The following is a 20808-nucleotide window of genomic DNA, read 5'->3' as shown; positions in this document are numbered from 1 at the left end:
TCAGACCTGGGTCTATCTGACCTTGAGCATTGTCTTTCCATCAGATCTGGGTCTGTCTGACCTTGAGGCATTGTCTTTCCATCAGATCTGGGTCTATCTGACCTTAAGCATTGTCTTTCCATGAGTTCTGGATCTGTCTGACCTTGAGCATTGTCTTTCCATCAGACCTGGGTCTGTCTGACCTTGAGGCATTGTCTTTCCATCAGATCTGGGTCTGTCTGACCTTGGGGCATTGTCTTTCTGAGACTTTATGTGTTTTCACACATCCTGTCCCTAGTTACCCAGGGCATCTAAGGCTGTTCTGGGCACTATGACTGTGATATAACTATGACACACAGATACCCTGGGCTTCATGCCAGTGGACAGCCAGCCTCCACTGACCATTTCCTGGGTACCAGGCATTGCCCCCACTGCAGCCCTGAAATAGAAAACAGGACCCCCATCTTAGGGATGAGCAATCCAGCAACCCCCAAAGTTACTAGACTTTTCTGAGCCTTAGTTTTCTTATCCATCAGATGGGAACATTTGTACCTTTCTCATGGGGTGATTGTGAAAAATGGCCCAGCAAGTTACTGGATGTGCAGCTGGTTCCCAGGAGCTTAAGCCTATTGTGCTGTGGTACATGGATGGCAAAAGGGGTTCCAATTTTTCATACCACCCCCTGACTCTGCCCTTTCCAATGGAATTTTAGCTATTTCTTAAGAGGTGAGTTCTATTGCTCTACCTCTAGACTCTGAGTTCAGACCTTTAATTTGTTTCGGTTTGAGTAAAAGCTTGTGCATGTCTGTTTCTGTCCTTGGCCTGATGTCTTGAGAGCATTTCCAGATTATCCTTTCTGAGCAGAGCCATCACTCCAGCTGACAGCTGTCGGACCCAGCAAGACACCACCAAGACACCAAACTGCTGCCCCGAGAGCTGAAGAAACGCTCATTGTCCTGCAAACCACTATCTCGAGGCCAGTTTGCTTGTTGGCGTCATGGCCATAAACACCTGAATCCCACATCTGCTCAAACTTCTGCCCATGCTGGGTCCACTGACAACATAGCACTCATGGATACATGGAGCCAGTCTGACCCTGGCACCTGCTACTGTCATCTGGATGCAACGTCCACCCACGTGATAAAACTCTGCTGGCAAGGGTGTCCCATGCAGGGACACCCATCATGCCCCCAATAAGGCTGGTGTTGGACACCCCCAAGGCCAGCCAGCCTGCCTTGATGTCTAATCACGTTCACAGAATGTCTCCCACGTCCCATAGAAAGAACAAATCAAACCTCAGCATGCGTGAGGCATTAGAGAAAGCCACGTTTGGAGTCGGGCAGGTGGCTGAGCTCCTGCAGCTCTGATATGAAGGTTCTAAAGAAACTTATTCTGGGAGTGACTAAAGTAAAGACATTTAATACTGAGAAAGGCAGACAAGTTTGAAAGCACAGCATCTTCTAGACTGTGGCACCATTGTCCCATTAAAACCCAGAGCACATGTCTACCTCACATCCAAACAAGACAGGGGGTGGCACAAGAAACAGCCCCATGGTCCTGAAAACCCGTGGAAAGGTACCGAGACAGTGACAACCATGGGAGCCATGACACAAAGCAGAATTAAGATTTCAGAACTCGAGTGTAGATCCACAAGGAAGGAGGAGCCATCTGGAGGTTAAAATGGAGCCCACAGCAACACCTGCTCATCCCACAGGATTGGAGATGAAGGAGGTGAAATCTCAGCAAAGAGAAAGCAGCCAGTGTTTATCCAAATGCTCTGTGCGGTCCCTCCAGACCTGCGGCTGCATTGTGAGGCTTCTCTCACCCCTCCAGCCAGAGCTCCTCTGCTTCTATCTATTTATTAATTGACCTCCCGTAAGATTCTGTTTTAAGAAAGATTTCCATTTAAAAATAGCATGAGCTGCTTTAGGGAAACTCTGCCCTCTGTGATTCGTACTCACCCCAAATGGTCAAGGTGTTTGGGAAAAACAAACTTCACAGCTGAATCTCTTAAAATATCATTCAGGAACTCTCCCCTCAGCACAGAGATCAGACAGCAGCATTGTCAAATGTTAGCCTAAGGGGAGAATGTTCTGGAAGGTTTTATAGTCATAAGGTCTCCTCATGTGCCCCAGGTAGGCATGTGATGTGAACCCAAGGCTCTTTCAAGAACAATAACACCTTTGATCAGAAAGCTGGACCTTACCTGCCTTCCGCTCAAATGCAGGAATATGATTTGCAATGTCCTTGTACCCCCGCCCCATCCTGCTCTACTGGAAAGGGGTCGTTGACCCTAATTTTATGTTTCTGGTAACAGTGACCTCTGGACGCAGTACACTCTCTCTTAGCCAGGTGCGGGCATTTCCTGCCTCCTGCATTTCACCATGGACAGGTAAGAACAAGTTATCAGCACACAATCACACACACAGAGAGAGAGAGAGAGACCACTCTTGAAAAACAACACACACACAAAGAGAGACCACTCTTGAAAAACAAGGGAGAAGAATTGAATAAAGAAGAAAGCAGGTTAAGAGGTAATCTGTTCAGAAGAAAAGGTGCTTTGTAAGAGTAGTCTGTGGCCAACACCCTGGTATCTTTATCAAGATATAAAATAAGCAATGAAAAGTCACAGATGCATAAAGACAGAAGAGACGCTTGAGTTTCACTGGCGGTTGCTTTGCTCTGAGTGCCCTCGTTCCCTCTGGCTCTGCCGGGTTTCAGCTGCCGGAGAAATATTCCTCTGTGCAGGAAAGCTGGGCATTAACATGGCCGTTGTATTAAATAACACAGTAAGCTTCAAAAATACATTTAACTTCCTGTGTTACTTTCAATTTATGTTGTATTCATTTATATACATTTTTTCTTTTTAAAAAATCCTTTCCTTAGATGGCCAACTGGGCAAAAGCTACGAAAGAAAAAAAAAAATACCACTTTAGCTCACAACTAAGTCTATTCTCTGCACGACATATTAACAATATTTCACCAAAGCAAGCAGCATTCTGCACAGCAGGGGCCACACGAGTCTGGGAACAGGCCTTCTATTTGCAGCCTTTCCCCAGTAATATACGACCTCGGAAGGACTGTGTGGCTTCCGGCCATCATTTCTAAGTGTGATTTTTCTCTTGGGGAGACCCTTGATATACAACTAACAATTAATAAGGAAGTAGGAACAAATAAACCTCTTTATTTAAAGCAGCCTAAAATCACACTGAAAATAATGCATAACCCCAGTGCAGACCTCTAGAGAGGTCAGGGGGCCAAGTGACACCAGGACGAGAGAGGCTGGTGGACGGAGAGGAAGGAGGTTAGGAGACATATATGTGGTGGGGAGGGGGTCAATTCAGGGTAGAACAGAAAGCAGGGAAGGGACGCCAGTGTCCAGTTGCACCACGTCGGCCATGGTGATGGGCCTGATTCCCTGTCCCGGTGGCCCCCCCAGACTATTCCAGAGTAAGTTTCTGCCCCACACAGCCAGTTAATTCTCCACCAGGGGTTTACTGAACTACGAAGTTCCAGGCTTGGTGCTAGGGCAGAAAAGTGAACACAGACATGCCCCAGCTCAGCAGAGTGAAGATTTACCAAACAGAGATGAGCCTGGTATCGTTAACAGCAGCCAGTGCAGAAGGAAAGGAAGGGGGCTCTGAGTGGTCTGACTTCAGGACGGTTCCCAAGAAAATACAGATGAAGATCTATAGGCTAGGGCAGGGTCACTGAGGAGAAAGGGAGTGGGGAGCAGAGCCCAAACCAGGGGCCTGGTCTGTACAGAGACCCCCGGCCCCAGGAGGAGGCTTATGATAGCAGAGGGGGGTACAGAGGGGAAGGGGGTGGAGAAAAGGGCCCAGGGCCTGCAGGGCCTTGTGGAACCATCTGCATTCCAAGTAAGGATGGTCTTTCATTACAGAGTAAGAACTGTCTGAGAATTGCCTTTATTCTAAGAGCAATTGGAAAGCAAGGATGGGCTTCAACTGGGCAGGGGCCTGGCCAGGGCAGTTCGTTCTGGCTGTAGGTGGAGGTGAGAATGAGGGAGGTGCATGTGGGTGATAGCAGGAGTCCTGGCCAATGTGAGGGCAGGATGGAGAGAAGAGGGTGGGTCCCAGAGATGACAAGGTGCTAAACCAGGGGACCTTGGTCAGGACTTGGACACAGCAGTGTGGGGGAAGAAGAGACACTCGGGTTTCAGGCCTGGCCAATCAGATGGGCGGTGGCCCCATCCCGGGACCACGATCTGAGCTTAGAGAGATGCCAGGGACTCTAGACCAGGCCTCACTGGGCCTCCCTGTCCCTGGGGCCCAGTCTAGAACTCGGGTCTCTGCCTTGCTCTGGGAAGCCAGTTCATGACTTGTACCTGATCCCTCACCTGATGCTGGGACCTCAGGTGCTGGGACCTCAGGTGGTCTGGACAGGGGTTGTTGTAAGCCAGGGTCCTATGGGGGATCCACTCACAGCCCCTTTCCTGCGTGCCCGACCTTAGGTCCTAGCATGGAGCTGTGACTCTGTCTGAGGCTGTGTCACTGACCTGTCGCCTGGTTGGTGTCCATCCCTGGCTGTCACCACACTCCTGGGAACCAGACCTAAAGTCTCCCTCTGTCTTCCATGCCTGGCAGCTGTTGGTCCCCAATCCCAGCAGATCTCATTCTGCCCACCCCTCCACATCCTCTCCCTCTCCGGGCCAGCCCCTCCTGGTTATGACCTTAAATTAAGGTCCAATATTATGTGTGCCTTGATGTCTGGGGAAGATGAGGAGGGTGTAACTACCAGCTCCCTACTCCACTCCCTGAGGTATGCTCCCTAGCCAAGAAATGCGCCTAATCATGGGGCCCAAGTATCACTCCCACTTGACCTTGATAGTGAACTTCAGTTCCCTGCCAACCTGCAGAGTTATTCAAACAAGTTACCTCACCCTTCCACAGGGGTTAGGGTCACCCACAGTTTTGTTACTACAAAGCCTGCATCCCACAGATGCTGCCCGTTCACTCTACTTCTGAATGCAACCCCTGTGTGGCATATGGTGTCCTCCTTCCTGGCACTGAGTGGGCTCGACTGGGCAGTGTCGGGTGTCATGTCTGGTCATCCCCATAACCCTGGGGCAGGAATCCCTCACCACCAGGGTGGAGAGGAGAGGAGGCCATTAAGATGACCTTTTATAGAAGAACATTATGCTGAGTAACTCTTGGAGGTGAGGGAACGACTGTCACTTGGACCAGCTAAATTATACCTTTCTTTCCCAAAACACAAACTCCAAAAGACATTAAGTGGTAGTTTTAATAGGGATGCTGACAGCTACTTCCTGTGCTGCATGCCTCTGTACCGTGCGGCTGCAGGTCTGGTGAGCCCAGAGACCTGTATGTTCTGGGCTCATCAGTGACTCCGATGCAGCCCTGAACTGAGAGCTGCCGCTACAGCAACCCCACTTTGTCTGCTCTGTGACTTCTGTACAATCCTGTGTCCATGGCGGGGGGCATGGGGTGGCTACCCTGCCGTCACACCCTGCCGTCACACCCTGCCGTCACACACGGGCTTCCTCGTGATGCTTCCCAGGGTTCTCCTCTCCAGCAAAAGTATTATAAGAACCCCTGCTGGACACCTGCCTCTCAGACCTGCTCCTTTCATTAGGACCAGGGTGCAGATGCCCCGGTGTCCTCCCCAACACCTGTAACAAGGTGGAAAGACTCATTCACTCCAGGGGGAAATGAACTGAAATTATAGGTTGGGCTCTGCATTCTGCCCGTCTATACGTGGAGCACACTGGCCTTCTTGGACTGTCCCCTAGGTCTGATTTCCTCAATTTAGGTGAGGTGCCGTCACTATCTCTTTCAGCACCTCGGAGGTGGTGACTGAGTGTTCAAGCCTTGGAGAGGAAGCAGTGAGGTCTGGCTGGCCGTGTTTCTGTCTGACTCGTAACTACACAGACTGGGAATCTGCAGCCGAGCTCTTTGTATAGCTCCTTATTTTACCAATTTTAAAAAAAATTAGATTAAATATCAGGTGATGAGCAAAAATGAAAGTCGAGGCAGAAAATCCTGGGACAGCATTCTCATGGCGCTGCAGCCAAACTAATGGGCAAGGCCCAGGTAACAGAGAGGATTCAGGAGTGGACATGAGCACCATGCTTTTCACGTAAGGACAAACAAACAGGGACTGTCACATAGCCCAGTGACAGGGGTGGGCTGCTCTGTTTTCTTCCCAGTAACATCCTGCCCGAGTAGGCACAATAGATCCAAATGTGCGTCTTTGCATCTTCTGCAAGAAGGAGAAAAAAATATTTTCTATTCTCCAGTGATCAGAAAAGGGATGTGGCATTTTCCCAACTCCGCCATGCACAGCAGAGTGGATGTAACAGAGCCAGCCCGGGAAGAACCGGTAAGAACCAGTCAGGGGGAGCCTCTGCCCCACTCCACAAAGGAAGCTGAGGAACAGGTCAGGAGTCTGTTACTCAAAGCACTGCTGAGAATCTTGAGAAACCCAAAGACAGATGTTTTCCCTTTTGGGTTTTCAACCACTGCCATGAGCTGTGATTCCTGCCCTGCTCAACAGGCCTGCCTGCAGGTGTCGAGTGACACCCCCACACCCTGCCCCAAGGAGAAATGGCTCCAAGTCTCTCCGTACAATCCTGCCATTTGATCCAAGAAGCAACTTCTGCAGGTGGTTTCTGAACTTGGGAACAGAGAGGGGTTAAGCGAGGTCCCCCACCCGTAAAGCCCAGGGCTGAAAGGGAAGAAAGACAAGCCAACGAGGTAGATCAGGCTGAAAGGACCATATTTGTAGAACAAAGAAAACGTCCTGATGGGCTGAGGACAGGGCAGGATGATCAGGGAAGCTTCTGCCAAAAGGAAGGGTCTTAGCAGCAGAAATGTGTAGAAGGGGTGTGTCCACAAAGTGATGTAACTGGAGAAACATCTAGAAGAATAAACAAAGGCTGGAGGGAGAGGGGCACTGAATTCTGTGGGAGAAGCTTCTGTTCCGTCTTCTGGGGACTGACGTGAGGTTCAACTACAGCAGTGGTGTTGATTAAAGATACTCTTATACTTGTTCAATAGCTGAGTTTTCCCCCGTGGGCAGGGAGGAAGCGGGGAGAACAAGGCAGAGGGAGTGTAGTGAGATCAAATGGCTTCTGTATCAAAAAATAATCCACATGTTACAACTCTAACAATTAGAGTCTTATAAAAACCAGGAGTTTTAGGGAAAGCAGGCAAATTGGGTATCCCTTCTATACCTTATTCACAGGGAAACTGCATTTATAAATGATTCTTCTTGGAAGAGAAATGAAACGTAACTTGCATCAGGCTGGGGTGGTTTTTAAGGGGCACCAGAACATACTCAAGGGTATAGGTTTTACTTGGGCGGCTAACTATTGACTCACTGTTATGAGGTCAGGACATATCCTGGCTCCGGCTTATATTTCTAGCATTCTGAGAGGCGGAGGTGGAAGGATCAGCTGAGGTCAGGAGACCAGCCTAAGCAAAGCCAGATCCTGTCTCTAATACACACAGAAAAATTAGCTGGGCATCGTGGTGGCCACTTGTAATCCCAGCTACATGGGAGGCTGAGGCAGGAGGATTGCTTGAGCCCTGGAGTTTGAGGTTGCTGTGAACTAGGCTGAGGCCATAGCACTCTAGCCCCAGAAACAGAGCAAGACTCTATCAAAAAGAAAAGAAAAGAGAAAAGGAAAGGAAAGAAAAGAAAACTATTATTATAAAGGCAGGTAATCATTGCCCTTATAAAAGCTAGAATAAAAGAATAATTATCCTCTGGTTTCAAGTGAAATATGATCACTTTTTCCCTACTCATCAATCAAAGACCCACCTGTAAAAACTGCCAGCTGTAAAGGTCAGGCCAAATTGATCAGGAGGGGGGAAATTTCATACCCTCCCACCTTCCTTCCAACGCCAAGTGAATTAGTAATTACGAATTTCCAAGTGACCTTCATCCATTCCCTTTATACTTACATTTCCCCTAAATGATTTCTCAGAAAATGGCTTAAGTAGGCACCTGACTTTCAATCACCCTTAATCCCTAGGTCAGGCAGTCGCATCTGCAGATGGGTAAGCACAGTGGTGGGAAATGGTAAACAGAATCATTTTATAACACGCACAATGGGGATTTGAAGGAGACTTTCTATCTTCCTTTGATTTTAAAAGCAGATGTGAGCTTGGACAGGAAAATTTATCCTTCCTACAGTTTTTCCTCCCGTAGTGTTCAGATACTATTAATCACAGTAAACTAAAATTTTACACAGGCCAACAGATTTCAAAGGCCTTGCCAAGAGGGCAGTTTAACTATAAGAAATCAGCTCCCCACCCTTCCTGGTCCTGGAATTATCAGTGAGGGGGGAGGTGAATAGCCGCATTGTGGCAATGAAGGCAGCAACAGTGAAAACTCAGAGATGACGTTCCCTCCACATTTCCTGCCTGAGTACTACCAACCCTGTTTGGAACAACACCCCAGTGAGCCAGCTGCTGCGACTGGGGCTGCCACCCACGTCACTGAATCTTAGAGGAGCTTCAAAAGATCAGAGAATCCTAAGCCACCATTGTCTGCCAGCTAACTAAGAAATGAGGAAGTGGAAGGACCGTTCCAAAGATAAAAAGCTAATTGATGGCAAAGTCAACGTTGGCCCCAGATACCTCGATTTAGAAAACAAAACCCTGATGTCCAGTCCGTGGCTTTCAAACCAATGCTCCTCCTCCCACCCCATGCAGATAGTTTCTGAGGGTCCTCCAGCACCCTCCTCCTCCCACAGCGATCCCAGCCATTCCTGTGGTTTCTCTCTTGTGGGTTCTCATACTACCCACATGAACATGAAGATCGAATCAAGAGCTATAACAATGACCTGTCTCCCAATCTCTGTCCCAAACTGCCAGCTGCTTCATATGCAAATGCCCCAAATTCAGGATCCTCCCACCAGCAACCCCTCTTTACCCCTAAGCCTCCTGGGCCCTGAATTCCCTACACCATTAATGGTGACACGGAATGTCTAGAAGCACCTTCACCTCTCTTATCCCAACAGTTGTAAATGATTTGGTAATTTCCTAGTGCTCCAGAAGTTCTAGCAACCACAGCCACTGCCCTGGCCAGACCCGTATCACTGCCCAAGTGGAGATCACAACAGAGTTTCCTTTTTTTTTTTTTTTTTTCATTCTTCAACTGAAGCAATTGGCACCTGCAGCTTAGATCTCTTGTATGTTCTTTTTTTTTTTTTTTTTTTTTGCTAGGGCTGGGTTTGAACCCACCACCTCCAGTATATGGGGCCAGTGCCCTACTCCTTTGAGCCACAGGCACTGCCCCCAGAGTTGTCTTTGTAGAACTTGGTTAGGTCATGTATTGCAGCAACTTAAAAATATTTAATGCTTCCTCTTTGCCTACTCAATAAACACAAATCAAAAATAGATAAATAAGAAGGCTTATTTACTTCGGCTCAGTGACATCAAAGGCAGTATTTTACAACCTTTTTTTAATCTCATGGCATGCTTGAACCTATAATTAAACTTCCACAGCACAACTTGAATTATGTTGATAAAAAAAACTAAAAAGAAAAATATACTTACTATGCTTTGAACTTCTTTTAAAATAATTTAATTAATGATCTTTAAAGATTTTCAGAGTACACCTAAGATCCTCTTCCAGCACACCAGAAATCACAGATCTAAGAGCTTTCTAAGAGCCCCAGCTGTGTTAGCATGTCAGGCGCTGTCTTAAAGTAAAGTGAGTCCCCTACCCTGGGGCTGCCTCCGTGGTCACGCCACTCTGCAGAAGCCCCCCATGCCTGTGCAGGAATGGTAAAGAAGGGTTTCAAACACCACACATCTCAGAGACACTGGACAAAACTTCCGCGGTGGCCCTCCCAAACCTGAGATGTCCACAGGCCTACTTATGCCTTTTGGGACATTGGCCAGGCCCGTGGATCCCCTCTGGAGAATGCCACCTGCTAGCCAGTCAACTGCACGGTTGGGTCCCCAGCAGCTATGTGTCTACGACCTGCCCTGTCTCCTGACTGAAGGTGTCAGGATGGAGCCTGCCTTGTGAAGGTGACTCGGTATGGACAGAGTTGTCCTCCACTGCGGTGAGGCCCACACTCACCGCCACTCCCACTGTCAAGGCCCAGGGAGCACCCTGAGTCCTGTGCTTTCTGCAACACAGAGGCTCATTATTTGGTTGCATTCACTGGTTTCCTCCCCATGGTTTCCCTTTTGTCTGTGATTGTGAGTTTGTGGTCAAAGCACTTCTGCAGGGAAGCATGAGCCCTTTTGGTACAACTCCCGACCTCCAATCAGAAGACCCAAAGTTCAAGAAGGCCTTGACGTATTCTTCAGTAATTGGCACTTTGACCACATTGGCAAATACAGGGCCGAGGAAGACTCTGCCCTTGTGCAAGGCCCCTGTGTCATGAGTGTAGGAATAGGGGTGTAGCTCCTGGGCCAAGCTCTTTGTGCTTTCCTGAGGGACAGGAGTTGGCAATGAGACCCCAGAAGCCACAGATGGCGGCTCAGGTCTGTCTTCCCAGAAAAGATTTGACTAGGCTCCTTCCTCAGCCAAACTTTAGTCAGGCCCCTGTGGACCTCCTTCCTGACTAGGCCTCCTTCCCTCCTGGGCCTGCTAGGCCAACATAGGGAGAATTTTCCCCACCCTTGATTTCTAATCAAATTCCTCTCCCCTCACCTTAGATAACAAGTTGCTCCTAGTAAATTTCTATCCCCTGAGCCCCTCACCTGCCATTGGCTGTGAAGTCCCAGCTGCCTTTGCCATATTCAGACTTGACTTAGTCCTACTCAGAAGCCTCTTTCCACTACTGCAGTAACACCAATAAAACCTTTCTGGCCATCTTTAATAAGTGTCTGGGGCAATTTCTCTTTAACAGATGAAAACAAGCTTGCAGGGAGACGCAGATGGGGGTGCCTCCGAGAATGCACTGCAGGAAGCACCCCCCCATTGGTGTGACTCCCTGCCTCCTAGCAGAAGACTCAAATTTTAAGAATGCCTGTTTCTTTACTTCTTCAGTAATTAGCACTTTGACTATGTTGGCAAATTAAAAATAACCAAAAAAAAAAAAAAAAACAAGCAAGGAGATACATCCCCCTCCCTACCCTAGGCTGCTTGGCACATTCCCTACAGCTAGACCCTGAACCTCCAGCCTTAGGCCAGCATGTGCTTGGTTCCTAAGTCATTAATCTGCAAATATAGGTACCCACTGTGGGAGTGTCCAGCTTGGCCCATTTCTAAGATAAAGAAGACCAGAGCAACTACATCTCAGTCAGGTGAGCCAGTGCTCACAGACATTCACCTGATGTCCCGTGCTGTCCGTGGGGTGCAGGTGGCCAGCCACTTCTCCTAAGCCCACCTTTGCTGTTTGGGCCACCAGAAGTATCTATCAATGTACTCACATTCTTACCACAGGCAATTTCTAGGCAAGGTTTTCAAAAGGCCAAAACTTATCTGGCACTATTAAAGAATAAGCTATAAACCATGCTTTGGGGGCTTCCAGAAAGGAACAAATATGACAGGTTCTTTCAAATAATATTTTTGTCTTGGACTGACAGTGTCAGTTACAGAAAGGAATTCAGGTCTCTGATATCTTTAATATAGGGAGGAGAGGAAGAGTGATGAGAAGAAAAACTATAAATGTGTATACATAACATACACACACGTACACTGTGCCTATACTCACATTCATATGCATACATGCATGTACACATGTGTACATGCATATACATGTGTGCACATACATATACACATATGTGTACATGCGTGTGCATACACATTCATATGCACATGTGTATACACACATACACTTGTATATACACATTAATATGCACACATACATATATACATACATACACATGTGCATGCACACACTTATACACATACATATATACTTGTGTATACACATTCATATACACACACATACACATGTAAACATACACACGTGTGTGCACATGCTCATATACACACATGCTATACACATGTACATACATTCATATACACATGTGTATACACATGTTCATATGTACACATGCATACACACATACCTATACACGTGTGTATACACACATTAATATGTGCACATACATACATATATACACACATTCATAGCCACACGTGCATGCACACATCCATATACATGGATACATACATACAAATATGTATGCATATATGTTTTTATCTATAGCAGTTCACTCGCCACATTTATAAGTTATAAAATGAGTGTTAAAAACTAACATGTACTATATTAAAACATTATGTTAGAATTTGGTTTTGCTAGAGTCTCTGAACTGAAATATTTTCTTAACTCAGTAGTCTGATGATAGTATCATCAAAACATTTGACCTAAATCCATCTGATTGCTCACACAAAGGGAGGGGGAGCTTATGTGCACATCATTTATATTAGCAAACTTAATAAAAGTTATGAAGTGTAACCATCCCACGTCATGGTTTTACAGTTTAGTGGCTTTATAAAAAATGATTTATGAATGCACATAGCTGCCTGTATTTAAATTGCATCCACTCTGTGGCGAGAATATTCTGTATTTGTCTCATTACTCATTCCTGAGAGGACCCTGTTCCGTGCTGGCCTGACCCGCATGCTCAGCGCTCAGCAGCGACCTTGGGTTCCAAAGGCACCACCAGAGGCAACCACGATTTCTTTTGCATCTTTTGCTTTTTGGAGGCTGCTAGCCAAACAACATGGGTGTTTAGAAATTCAAATCAGCTTCAAATCTTGTCAGAGCCACTGAGCTATCATCTCTAGTTTGGGGGAAACTAGACTCAAAAGTACACTACATTATTAATAAAAATAAAGGAAAGAGAGAAGAGAGTAAATAAAGTCTTGAAAAGGAACACTGCCTGGACACAGCCCACTTCCTTACCTGTGTTCAAAAGACTTTCATTTCCTTCCCAGGCAGAATGATCTTCGGGGGATGAGAAGAGTCGGCTGTGGATCTGGAAAATAAACAGAAACCCTTCCTAGTTTTATATTTTATTTGCCAAATACATAATCTTCAATAATATACATTATTTTTCAAAAAAAATTGGGAACATCCCTAGAAGCACATCCAAGAAAGAACTACAGTCTGTAACGAGTCCTAATTTCCATTTTCTCCCAGGTTACCCCTGCCAGTGAATAAAAAGAAGGTTTCTGATGACTTCGTGATGCACAAGAAGAAAAGGGCAGAAGGGGAAAAGACCCTGACCAGCCAGCATCAATTTGCTGTGCATTTTATTAGTAGATCAGGGGATCACATCTAATCGTTTCTTTCTAGCCCTTCATAGCACTGAATGGGTGCTGAGCTCTATAGCTGGATGCTCAATAAATATTGATAAATTGATTAACCATGAACAATCAAATTTTAGGAATTAGCCTCTAAGACCCAATGAAAATGAGATTAACATATACAAAGCTATTCTAGCTATTCTGCTATCTGCAAGTATGATTACTACACGGTCTCTACCGAAAGGGAAAGGTTTATTTTGTGATTTATTCTGAAAGCAGTTCACTGTGGGTGAGATTTGAGATTCAGTGAGACTCCAGAACATTCCATTCCATACTGGGCATCTCCAGTGTCCCTCAGAATATCCCAAGCTAAAGCCACTTTTCTGATGGCCCTGCAGTCTTCATGGCCAGACTTGGAGGGACAGTCCCTTTGTGACACTCAAGCTCAGCTCTCACCCTGAACCCCAGTTAATTTCATAGTCTTGAGGCTGAATCAAGCTTTTGGGGGTTCAGTTACCATTTTTTTTCTCCTTTTCATCCCCCACATCTAGGCAACCAGTTCTGGAGTTGCAAAGGGGAAACTATAGTCAAACAAATCATCTGTCCCAGGAGAAGTCTGGCCTCCTCCCACCCCAGTGAAGGAGAAAGAGTGGAGTGGGACATGGACTGAGCCTGGCTGAGACCCAGCAGGGCTGACAGTTCCTACCATTATCTGCCCTTCCCTAGACTTCTCAGCTCTGGCTCAACTCAGCAATTGCCTGTCAGCAATATGATTATTAATTATAAGAAGTGCTGAAAATGATTGTGGCTTCACATGTGCCAATTGTATACTTAATGCTTCACATATGAGGTCTGCAAACTCATCTTAGAAAAAGTGCTACATACCTCATTACTGAATATCATTATGGTCACAGTCACCTTTGAAGTACTCCCCTTGGGAAGCCATGCACCGACTCTAACACCTAGTTCAGCTGTCAAAGCATGTTTTGAGAGACTCTTTTCCTGGAGTGCCCATCAGAGCTGTTATCATACAATGCACAAAAACATGCAACAATAATAAACCCTGCTCAGCAAGACACCACCACATGTGCACAGCTCAGCTGTGAGACACTGATACACCAGGGTAGGAAACCTTACTGAGTTGTTTGCACAGTGCTAGTGTAAGCACATTAAGTTCTCAAACTTAATTATTAGACCTCATATGACAACAGCTCTGATGGCCATTCCAAAAAGAGTTCCAAAATTCCTTTGAAGGGTGGATGAGGCACCAGCCTCAGTGCATAGCTTCCTAAAGGGAGTACCTCAGAGGTAGCTGTAGTGATAGTCTGCAATGAGGTTTGTAGTACTTTTTCTAGGATGAGTTCACAGATTTAATTATCAGACCTCATATATCATCTCATTGAATTTACACAACATTTAGATGTGCTGCTTTGAGCCCTGGTACAGCAGCTGAGAAAACTAAGATTTCAGTTATGTGATAGGCCAAGGTCACCGGGCTGGGTGCAATGGAGCCAGGAATCCGATCAGGCTAGTAAAACCCAAAGCACTCTAGCTTTAAGCCAATGTGTTCTAAACATTGCTATTGTTGTTGTTACCATTAAGTATTATGATCTGAATGTGTTTCCCAAAATGCACATGTTAGAAACTTAATCCTCAAAGCAACAGTGTTGTGAGATGAGGCCTAAGGGGAGGTGCTCAGGCCCTGAAGGCTCCACCTCATGAATGGATTGTCACCGCCATGAAAAGGGCTCACAGGAATGGGCTTGCTCCCTTCTGCTCTTAGGCCATCTGAGGACACAGCAGGAAGGCCCCCACCAGATGCTGCCCCTTGATCTTGGACTTCCCAACCTTGAGAACTGTGAGAAGTAAATCCAGTTCTTTATAAATTAGTCTCGTGTATTCTGTTACAGCAGCACAAATAGGGCCGAGACACTAAGTATGATCTGCTATCTATCTGATACAGCTAACAATAGCTATATACTTGCACAGTCTTTCTCTCAGGCTTAACGTGCACGTGTCACTGGAGAGATCAGATAATACATCGGCAATTTTCAGGAAGGGAATGAAGTTTTACAACATTGGACATAGGATTGGAAAATAATTTCAATTCTAGGTCAGCAGTTCTCAACCTGTGGGTTCTGACCCCTTTGTAACATGAAAATACGTTGTGACATTAGGAAGGTTGAGAACCACTGTTCTAGGACCATCTAAAATTCAAACCAATCAGGTGTGTCTGGAATCTGTCTGTGGGGCCAGGGAGTAGAGGGAAACCATCGCAGATGTCTTAAGCTTCTTCTCTCTTGGGTTTTGTCTTGCATGACTCTTTTCAGAAAGATTGTTAAGTACATTTTTTAATGTAACTCTATAAAGCCTAGCAAGTTAATTAACCTGGGATACGACAACACAGAACTAATTTTTACTCAGCAAGCTCCTGATGCCCTGTGCACTCTCCAGTCAGGAGCCCCAGCCCACCATGGAGTGGCATACACCGAGGGGTGCTGCTGCGGACCACGGAAAATGTCCCTCTCTGGGACCCCAGCAATTCACAGTGGCAGGCACACTGACTGGCCCCGCAGCCCTCTGCAAATGTCTGGCTTCTCCAAAGCCTCGCACCACACACATCCTGTGGACCCAAGGCACTATTTATCTAAGAATTCCCATTGAGGGAGTGACTTGGGAATATCTTTAATAAGGTGACCAGATTTTAACATTGGTAAAGCAGGACACCATTGACAGGGGGTGGGGGGGTGGGTTCGTAATTAAAAATTTGGTCTATGTAGAGCAACAAAAATTTTCATAGAATGTAAAAATAGTATTGTAATATATATTCTTTTAATTTCAACATAAGTACAATTTACAAATATAATGCATTAAAAAAAATTATGTATAGGGCGGCGCCTGTGGCTCAAAGGAGTAGGGCACCATCCACCTGGGCGACCTTGCCCACGAGGGGAGTAGGGAGTTTACATTAAGCTCTTCATTCCCAAATGGAGTACATTAACCTTTTCAGCAGCTGAACCGTATATTCCCTTCCTGTTGTCCCGCCGTTCCCTAGCTTGTCGTGTATTCTTTCCAAAAATTGGGACTTTTTTAAAACACTGCGGGATGCATAACAAATTGTTAAAAATAGGGACTGTCCCGCCAAAAGTGGGACATCTGGTCACCTTAATCTTTCATCAACTGACCCTAGGTCTCCACCCAACTGCAATGTCCTGGAAAGACTCAGCACCGGCTCTGCTTTCTGCTGGTTGTTGACTGTAACTCCTGCACATAGAAGAGCAGCACTTTTCATTACCCCAAGGATAAAGTATGAAGAGGCACCTGCTAATCTCTGTGGCATCACCGGGCACCTCTGCCCTGGCCATGTGCTCTGTGTGAGCCTCCCTCATCTCCTTGGACATGAAGATGCTCACCCTTCACAAGGCCCTGCACAAGCTACCCCATTGCATAACATGTTCCTCTGGTCTTCCTCTGGGTCTCAGCTCACTTGACTGTCCATGTGAATGTCTCTCCTGACACTACCTTAAAAACTAGGTCATGTTTCTTGTTTGTAAGCTCTTGCAAAAGCATTCCTTTTCCTTCTGAGCACTTGCCTCATAAATACACATGGCTGTGTGTAAATCTATAGCTGATGTCTGCCTCCCCCAGAACTATAAGCCCTGTGAGAATAGCATTATTTCTGCCTTGCTTGTCAATAGATTTCTAGTTCCTAATATAGGGCTGGACACATAGTAGGTTCTCAATAAGCATTCATTGAAAAAAAAAAAAAAAGATTGCTGGGCACAGTGGCTCCCTCCTGTAATCCTAGCACTCTGGGAGGTCAAGGCAGGTGGAATGTGTGAGCTTATAGATTCGAGACCAGCCTGAGCCAGAGTGAGACCTCATCTCTAAGAAAAAAGCCAGGCATGGTGGTGGGATCCTGTAATCCCAGATACGTGGAAGGCTGCTTGAGCTCTGGAGTTGGAGAGAGCTCCAGCAAGAGTGAGACCTGTTCTCTACTGAAAATAGGAAAAACTAGCCAGGCATGGCGGCAGATGCCTGTAGTCCTAGCTACTCAGGAGGCTGAGGCAAGAGCGTTGCTGAAGCCTAAGAGTTGGAGGTTGCTGTGAACTACGATGCCATACATAGCGTTCTACCCAGGGTCACAGAGTGGGACTGTCTCTCTCTCATAAAAAAAAAAGACCCCATTTTTTATCCATGTTCCCAGCTGCTTGTGTGCCTAGTTGAAGTCTGACCTGAGGATGACCAGAGCTATCTCCGTGTCAGGGCACCTGCCCTCCGGGACCCTCCAGCAAGTCAGTGCAAGGGCCCTTCCAGTCGTTATCTCCGTAGTACAGATGTGGGCGCTGTGGCACAGAGCAGTTGGGTAACTCTTCCAAAGTCACATATACCTATTAAGCGAGTCAAGGACCCCAGCTTGGACCCCAGGCAATGAGGATCACTCCCGGGAAGCAGACAACTGTGGCCAGGACCAAGAAGCATAAAAAGAACAGAGTGCCCCACAGGAGTGGGGGTGCTGCACTGTGCAAGGCGCTTGGTACAATGACCTCAGTTTTGATTTTCCAAAGTCCCTGGGAGGCAGCCAGGACACGCAGATTTTTCTTTTTTTTTTTCTTTTAAATATTTAAACTACTCCCCAGAGAGGGTAAGAAATCTCAGTGCCCAAGAACAAAAAGCCAGTAATCCCATCACACCCAGCAGCCACCCTGAGCCTGGCCAGCCATCCTCCTGCTCCACCATGCCACCTGCCATCTCACAGGGGATGATTGTGTGGTCAAGCCTACTGTCTACTAGGACCATAGAAATATCGATATCCAGTTGACCTATGGATTCTGTCAGCCAGAAGTGGGGCTCCAGCTTTGATTGGGCATCACAGATACAGCAACAGCAGACCCCTCCCTCTGTGTAAGACAAAGTACTTTGCAAAACAACTTGCACACCCCCTTACCTGATTCTCCCAAGTCCCACAGTAACAATTTGCCTCCGATGAGCAAATATGCTGCTGTTTTTGTTGTTTCCTGACCCCCTTCAAGATATCTGAGTACTCACTACGGATCCGTAATCTCCCACCTACAATTCCAAAGTGCATCAACCTCTGTAATCCAACTGTTTTTCTCCTGGGTTGGTAGCAAACTAATCTGATATCAAAACTTTACCTGAACTAACCTAAGGCTATTTATGATATTAATTTATTCCACTGAGTGTGGATATTCAGACTTTTTTTAATTAGAGCTAAATTATAGAGTGTATCTTGGATCCTACAGGAGATTTGAGCAGTATTATCTTTTTAAAATCCAAAAACCTGTTGTGGAATCAAACTCAGTCCCGAGAGTTGACTCATTCCCCCGACGGAGGACCGTCAGCCGGTACTGTGGACGTCTGAGGAATGCTTGGCACAACACGGCCCCCATCCGGTCCTTACATGGAGCCCTATAAAATAGACATTCTCCTGCATTTTATAGGTAAGGACATTAGGATATGAAGTGAGTAGGCAAATTTCCTGGGTCATACCTAGAGTGACTAAATGCCCGGGCCAGGATTCAGCCTCAGCTTGATTCAAATTCTCCCACTTTTGACCCCATGTACTAAGTGCTTGGACCCTCCCTGCTCCATATAGTGTCTCTGTGTACGTGTGTGTGTGTACATGTGAGCTACATGAGCACATGTACCTGAGTGTGCACGTGTGTGTCTATGGGAATGGAAGGCTAGGGAAGTTCAAGGCTGCTCCCGAGCTCTGTGAAGCACAAGGAAAACAGGGACTGAAGGAAGAAAAAGAGAAAAACAGCTGGAAATTTCCAGGTCTACACAGAAATCTGCTGCTCCCTTAACTTTGCCTCTCTGGACATGCTCGCGGTTTGCGGAGAAAATACAGACATCCAATCTCATTGTGGGCCAGGGAGCTGAAATGGGGCGGATGTTGTGCTGTGTCTTTTCTTTAAGATAATGATAGACACTGCTGCTCGAATGCCTTCTCGGGGGACTTGGGAGGTTCCGCTAGAGGGCAGACAGCAGGTGCAGGCCCCAGGTTCCAGGCTGCTCGCTGCTCGGTCAGTGCAGACTCTCCAAGGTACAGTACGGACCACACTCTAACGCTAATCTGGATGCATGATTGATCTTTGCCAGCGATCCATGTTTTTGTTCAATCTCCTGAACTCTTCTGCAACAATAATTAATGTCAGATCAGTTTACAGATCAACCGTGCATTTTCCACAACCCTACACCTATAATAACTCAAAACTGAGACGCATCGCTCTACAATTCCCTCTTCATGCATCATCTCTTCATGTTTACATCTGGTTTCACTTTTTCTAATCTAAAATAAATCAGCATGAAAAGCCTTAGATTTTTCATTTAGATTCTCAATTGTCTTTTATTACTGAGATAATATCCCTTGTCTGATTGCAAATGGTGGGATTGTTCCCTTGTCAGGAGATGAACGAGGATGCCGCAGTTCTAGCTCTCTGTCTCCCCTTGTCTCTCCTTCACTCTCCCTGCCAGGGTGGTGTCTGGTGGGGTTCTGATTTGAAAGTGAGATGAATCAGGATGTAAAGAGAATATATCATCTCTCCTCCTGGGGGACGTGGGAGGAAGACAGGCTCCCCTGGCTGTCTGATGAGAGGTGGTCGGCAGAGATTTCACTCTTCATTCCCCGTCCCCCCCTCCAGGGTGACTTCAGCCCCCTGTTTCCAGTATAAACGAGAGCAGAGAAGAGGAAGCACCTCCCTGGAGATTTCTATGCAAACATCAGCCATGGGGGGAGAAGGACTCCAAAATGCTGGCATGTTAATTACCCTGTTACAAAGTCAAATTTAGCTGAACTATTTTGTATATCAAAGCGATAGCTTTCCCTTGACTCCTTAGGAATTCCTTTCCCCATTTTCCATTATGTTCCTATCACTTGCAGCATTTTCTCTTCACAGGCTTACCTTGGAGGTATTGTGGGTTTGGTTCCAGACCATCCCAATAAAATAAATATCGCAATAAAACAACATGACTTTTTTGGTTTCTCAGTGTATATAAAAGTGACGTTTATACTATAGTGTGAGTCTGTTACGTACGCAAGAGCATTATGTCAAAAAATGTATATACATAAATTTTTAAAATATGTGTTGCTAAAAAAAATGCTACCAATCATCTGAGCTTTCGGCAAGTTGCAATATTTTTGTGGATGGGGGTCTCGCCTCCATGTTGATGGTGCCAACTGACCAGGTTGGTAGTTGCTGGAGATTGGTGCGGCTGTGGCAATTTCTTAAAATTAAGACAGCAACGAAGTTTGTGGGGATGAGTGACTCTTCCCTTCACGAAAAATTTCTCTGTGGCCTGTGCTGTCTGATAGCATCTTACCTGCAGTGGAACGTTCAAAATCAGAATGAAGCCTTCCAACCCCTGTGTCTACAGATCAATTAAGTTTGTGGAGTATTTTAAATCCTTTGTTGTCATGTCTACTGTAAACCAGCACCTTCACTGGAAGTAGATTCCATGTTAAGAAACCACTCTCCCCACAATAACCAAGAAAATGACACAAAGGCTATGTTAACCAGTTTGATGAAAATATTTCAAATTGTATATGAAAACACAACACTGTACCCCATGACTGCATTAATGTACACAGCTATGATTTAA

General features: G+C 46.1%; 1 protein-coding gene across 3 annotated transcripts in view; it reads right to left on the bottom strand.

The window, feature by feature from the left end:
- The window catches only part of CUNH10orf90 (chromosome unknown C10orf90 homolog), a 220664-nt gene that overhangs the window by 188136 nt on the left and 11720 nt on the right, over nt 1-20808 (bottom strand). For all 3 annotated transcript variants that reach the window (XM_003794064.1, XM_023515648.1, XM_023515649.1), the window contains exon 2: nt 12842-12914. In XM_003794064.1, coding sequence (XP_003794112.1) covers nt 12842-12914 — 73 coding nt within the window. The remainder of the gene's footprint in view (nt 1-12841; nt 12915-20808) is intronic.

The sequence above is a fragment of the Otolemur garnettii genome, unplaced genomic scaffold (genome assembly GCF_000181295.1).
Source record: "Otolemur garnettii isolate 467f Iridium unplaced genomic scaffold, OtoGar3 scaffold00075, whole genome shotgun sequence".
Taxonomy (NCBI): Eukaryota; Metazoa; Chordata; class Mammalia; order Primates; family Galagidae; genus Otolemur; species Otolemur garnettii.
This window is presented reverse-complemented; position numbering and strand designations above follow the sequence as displayed.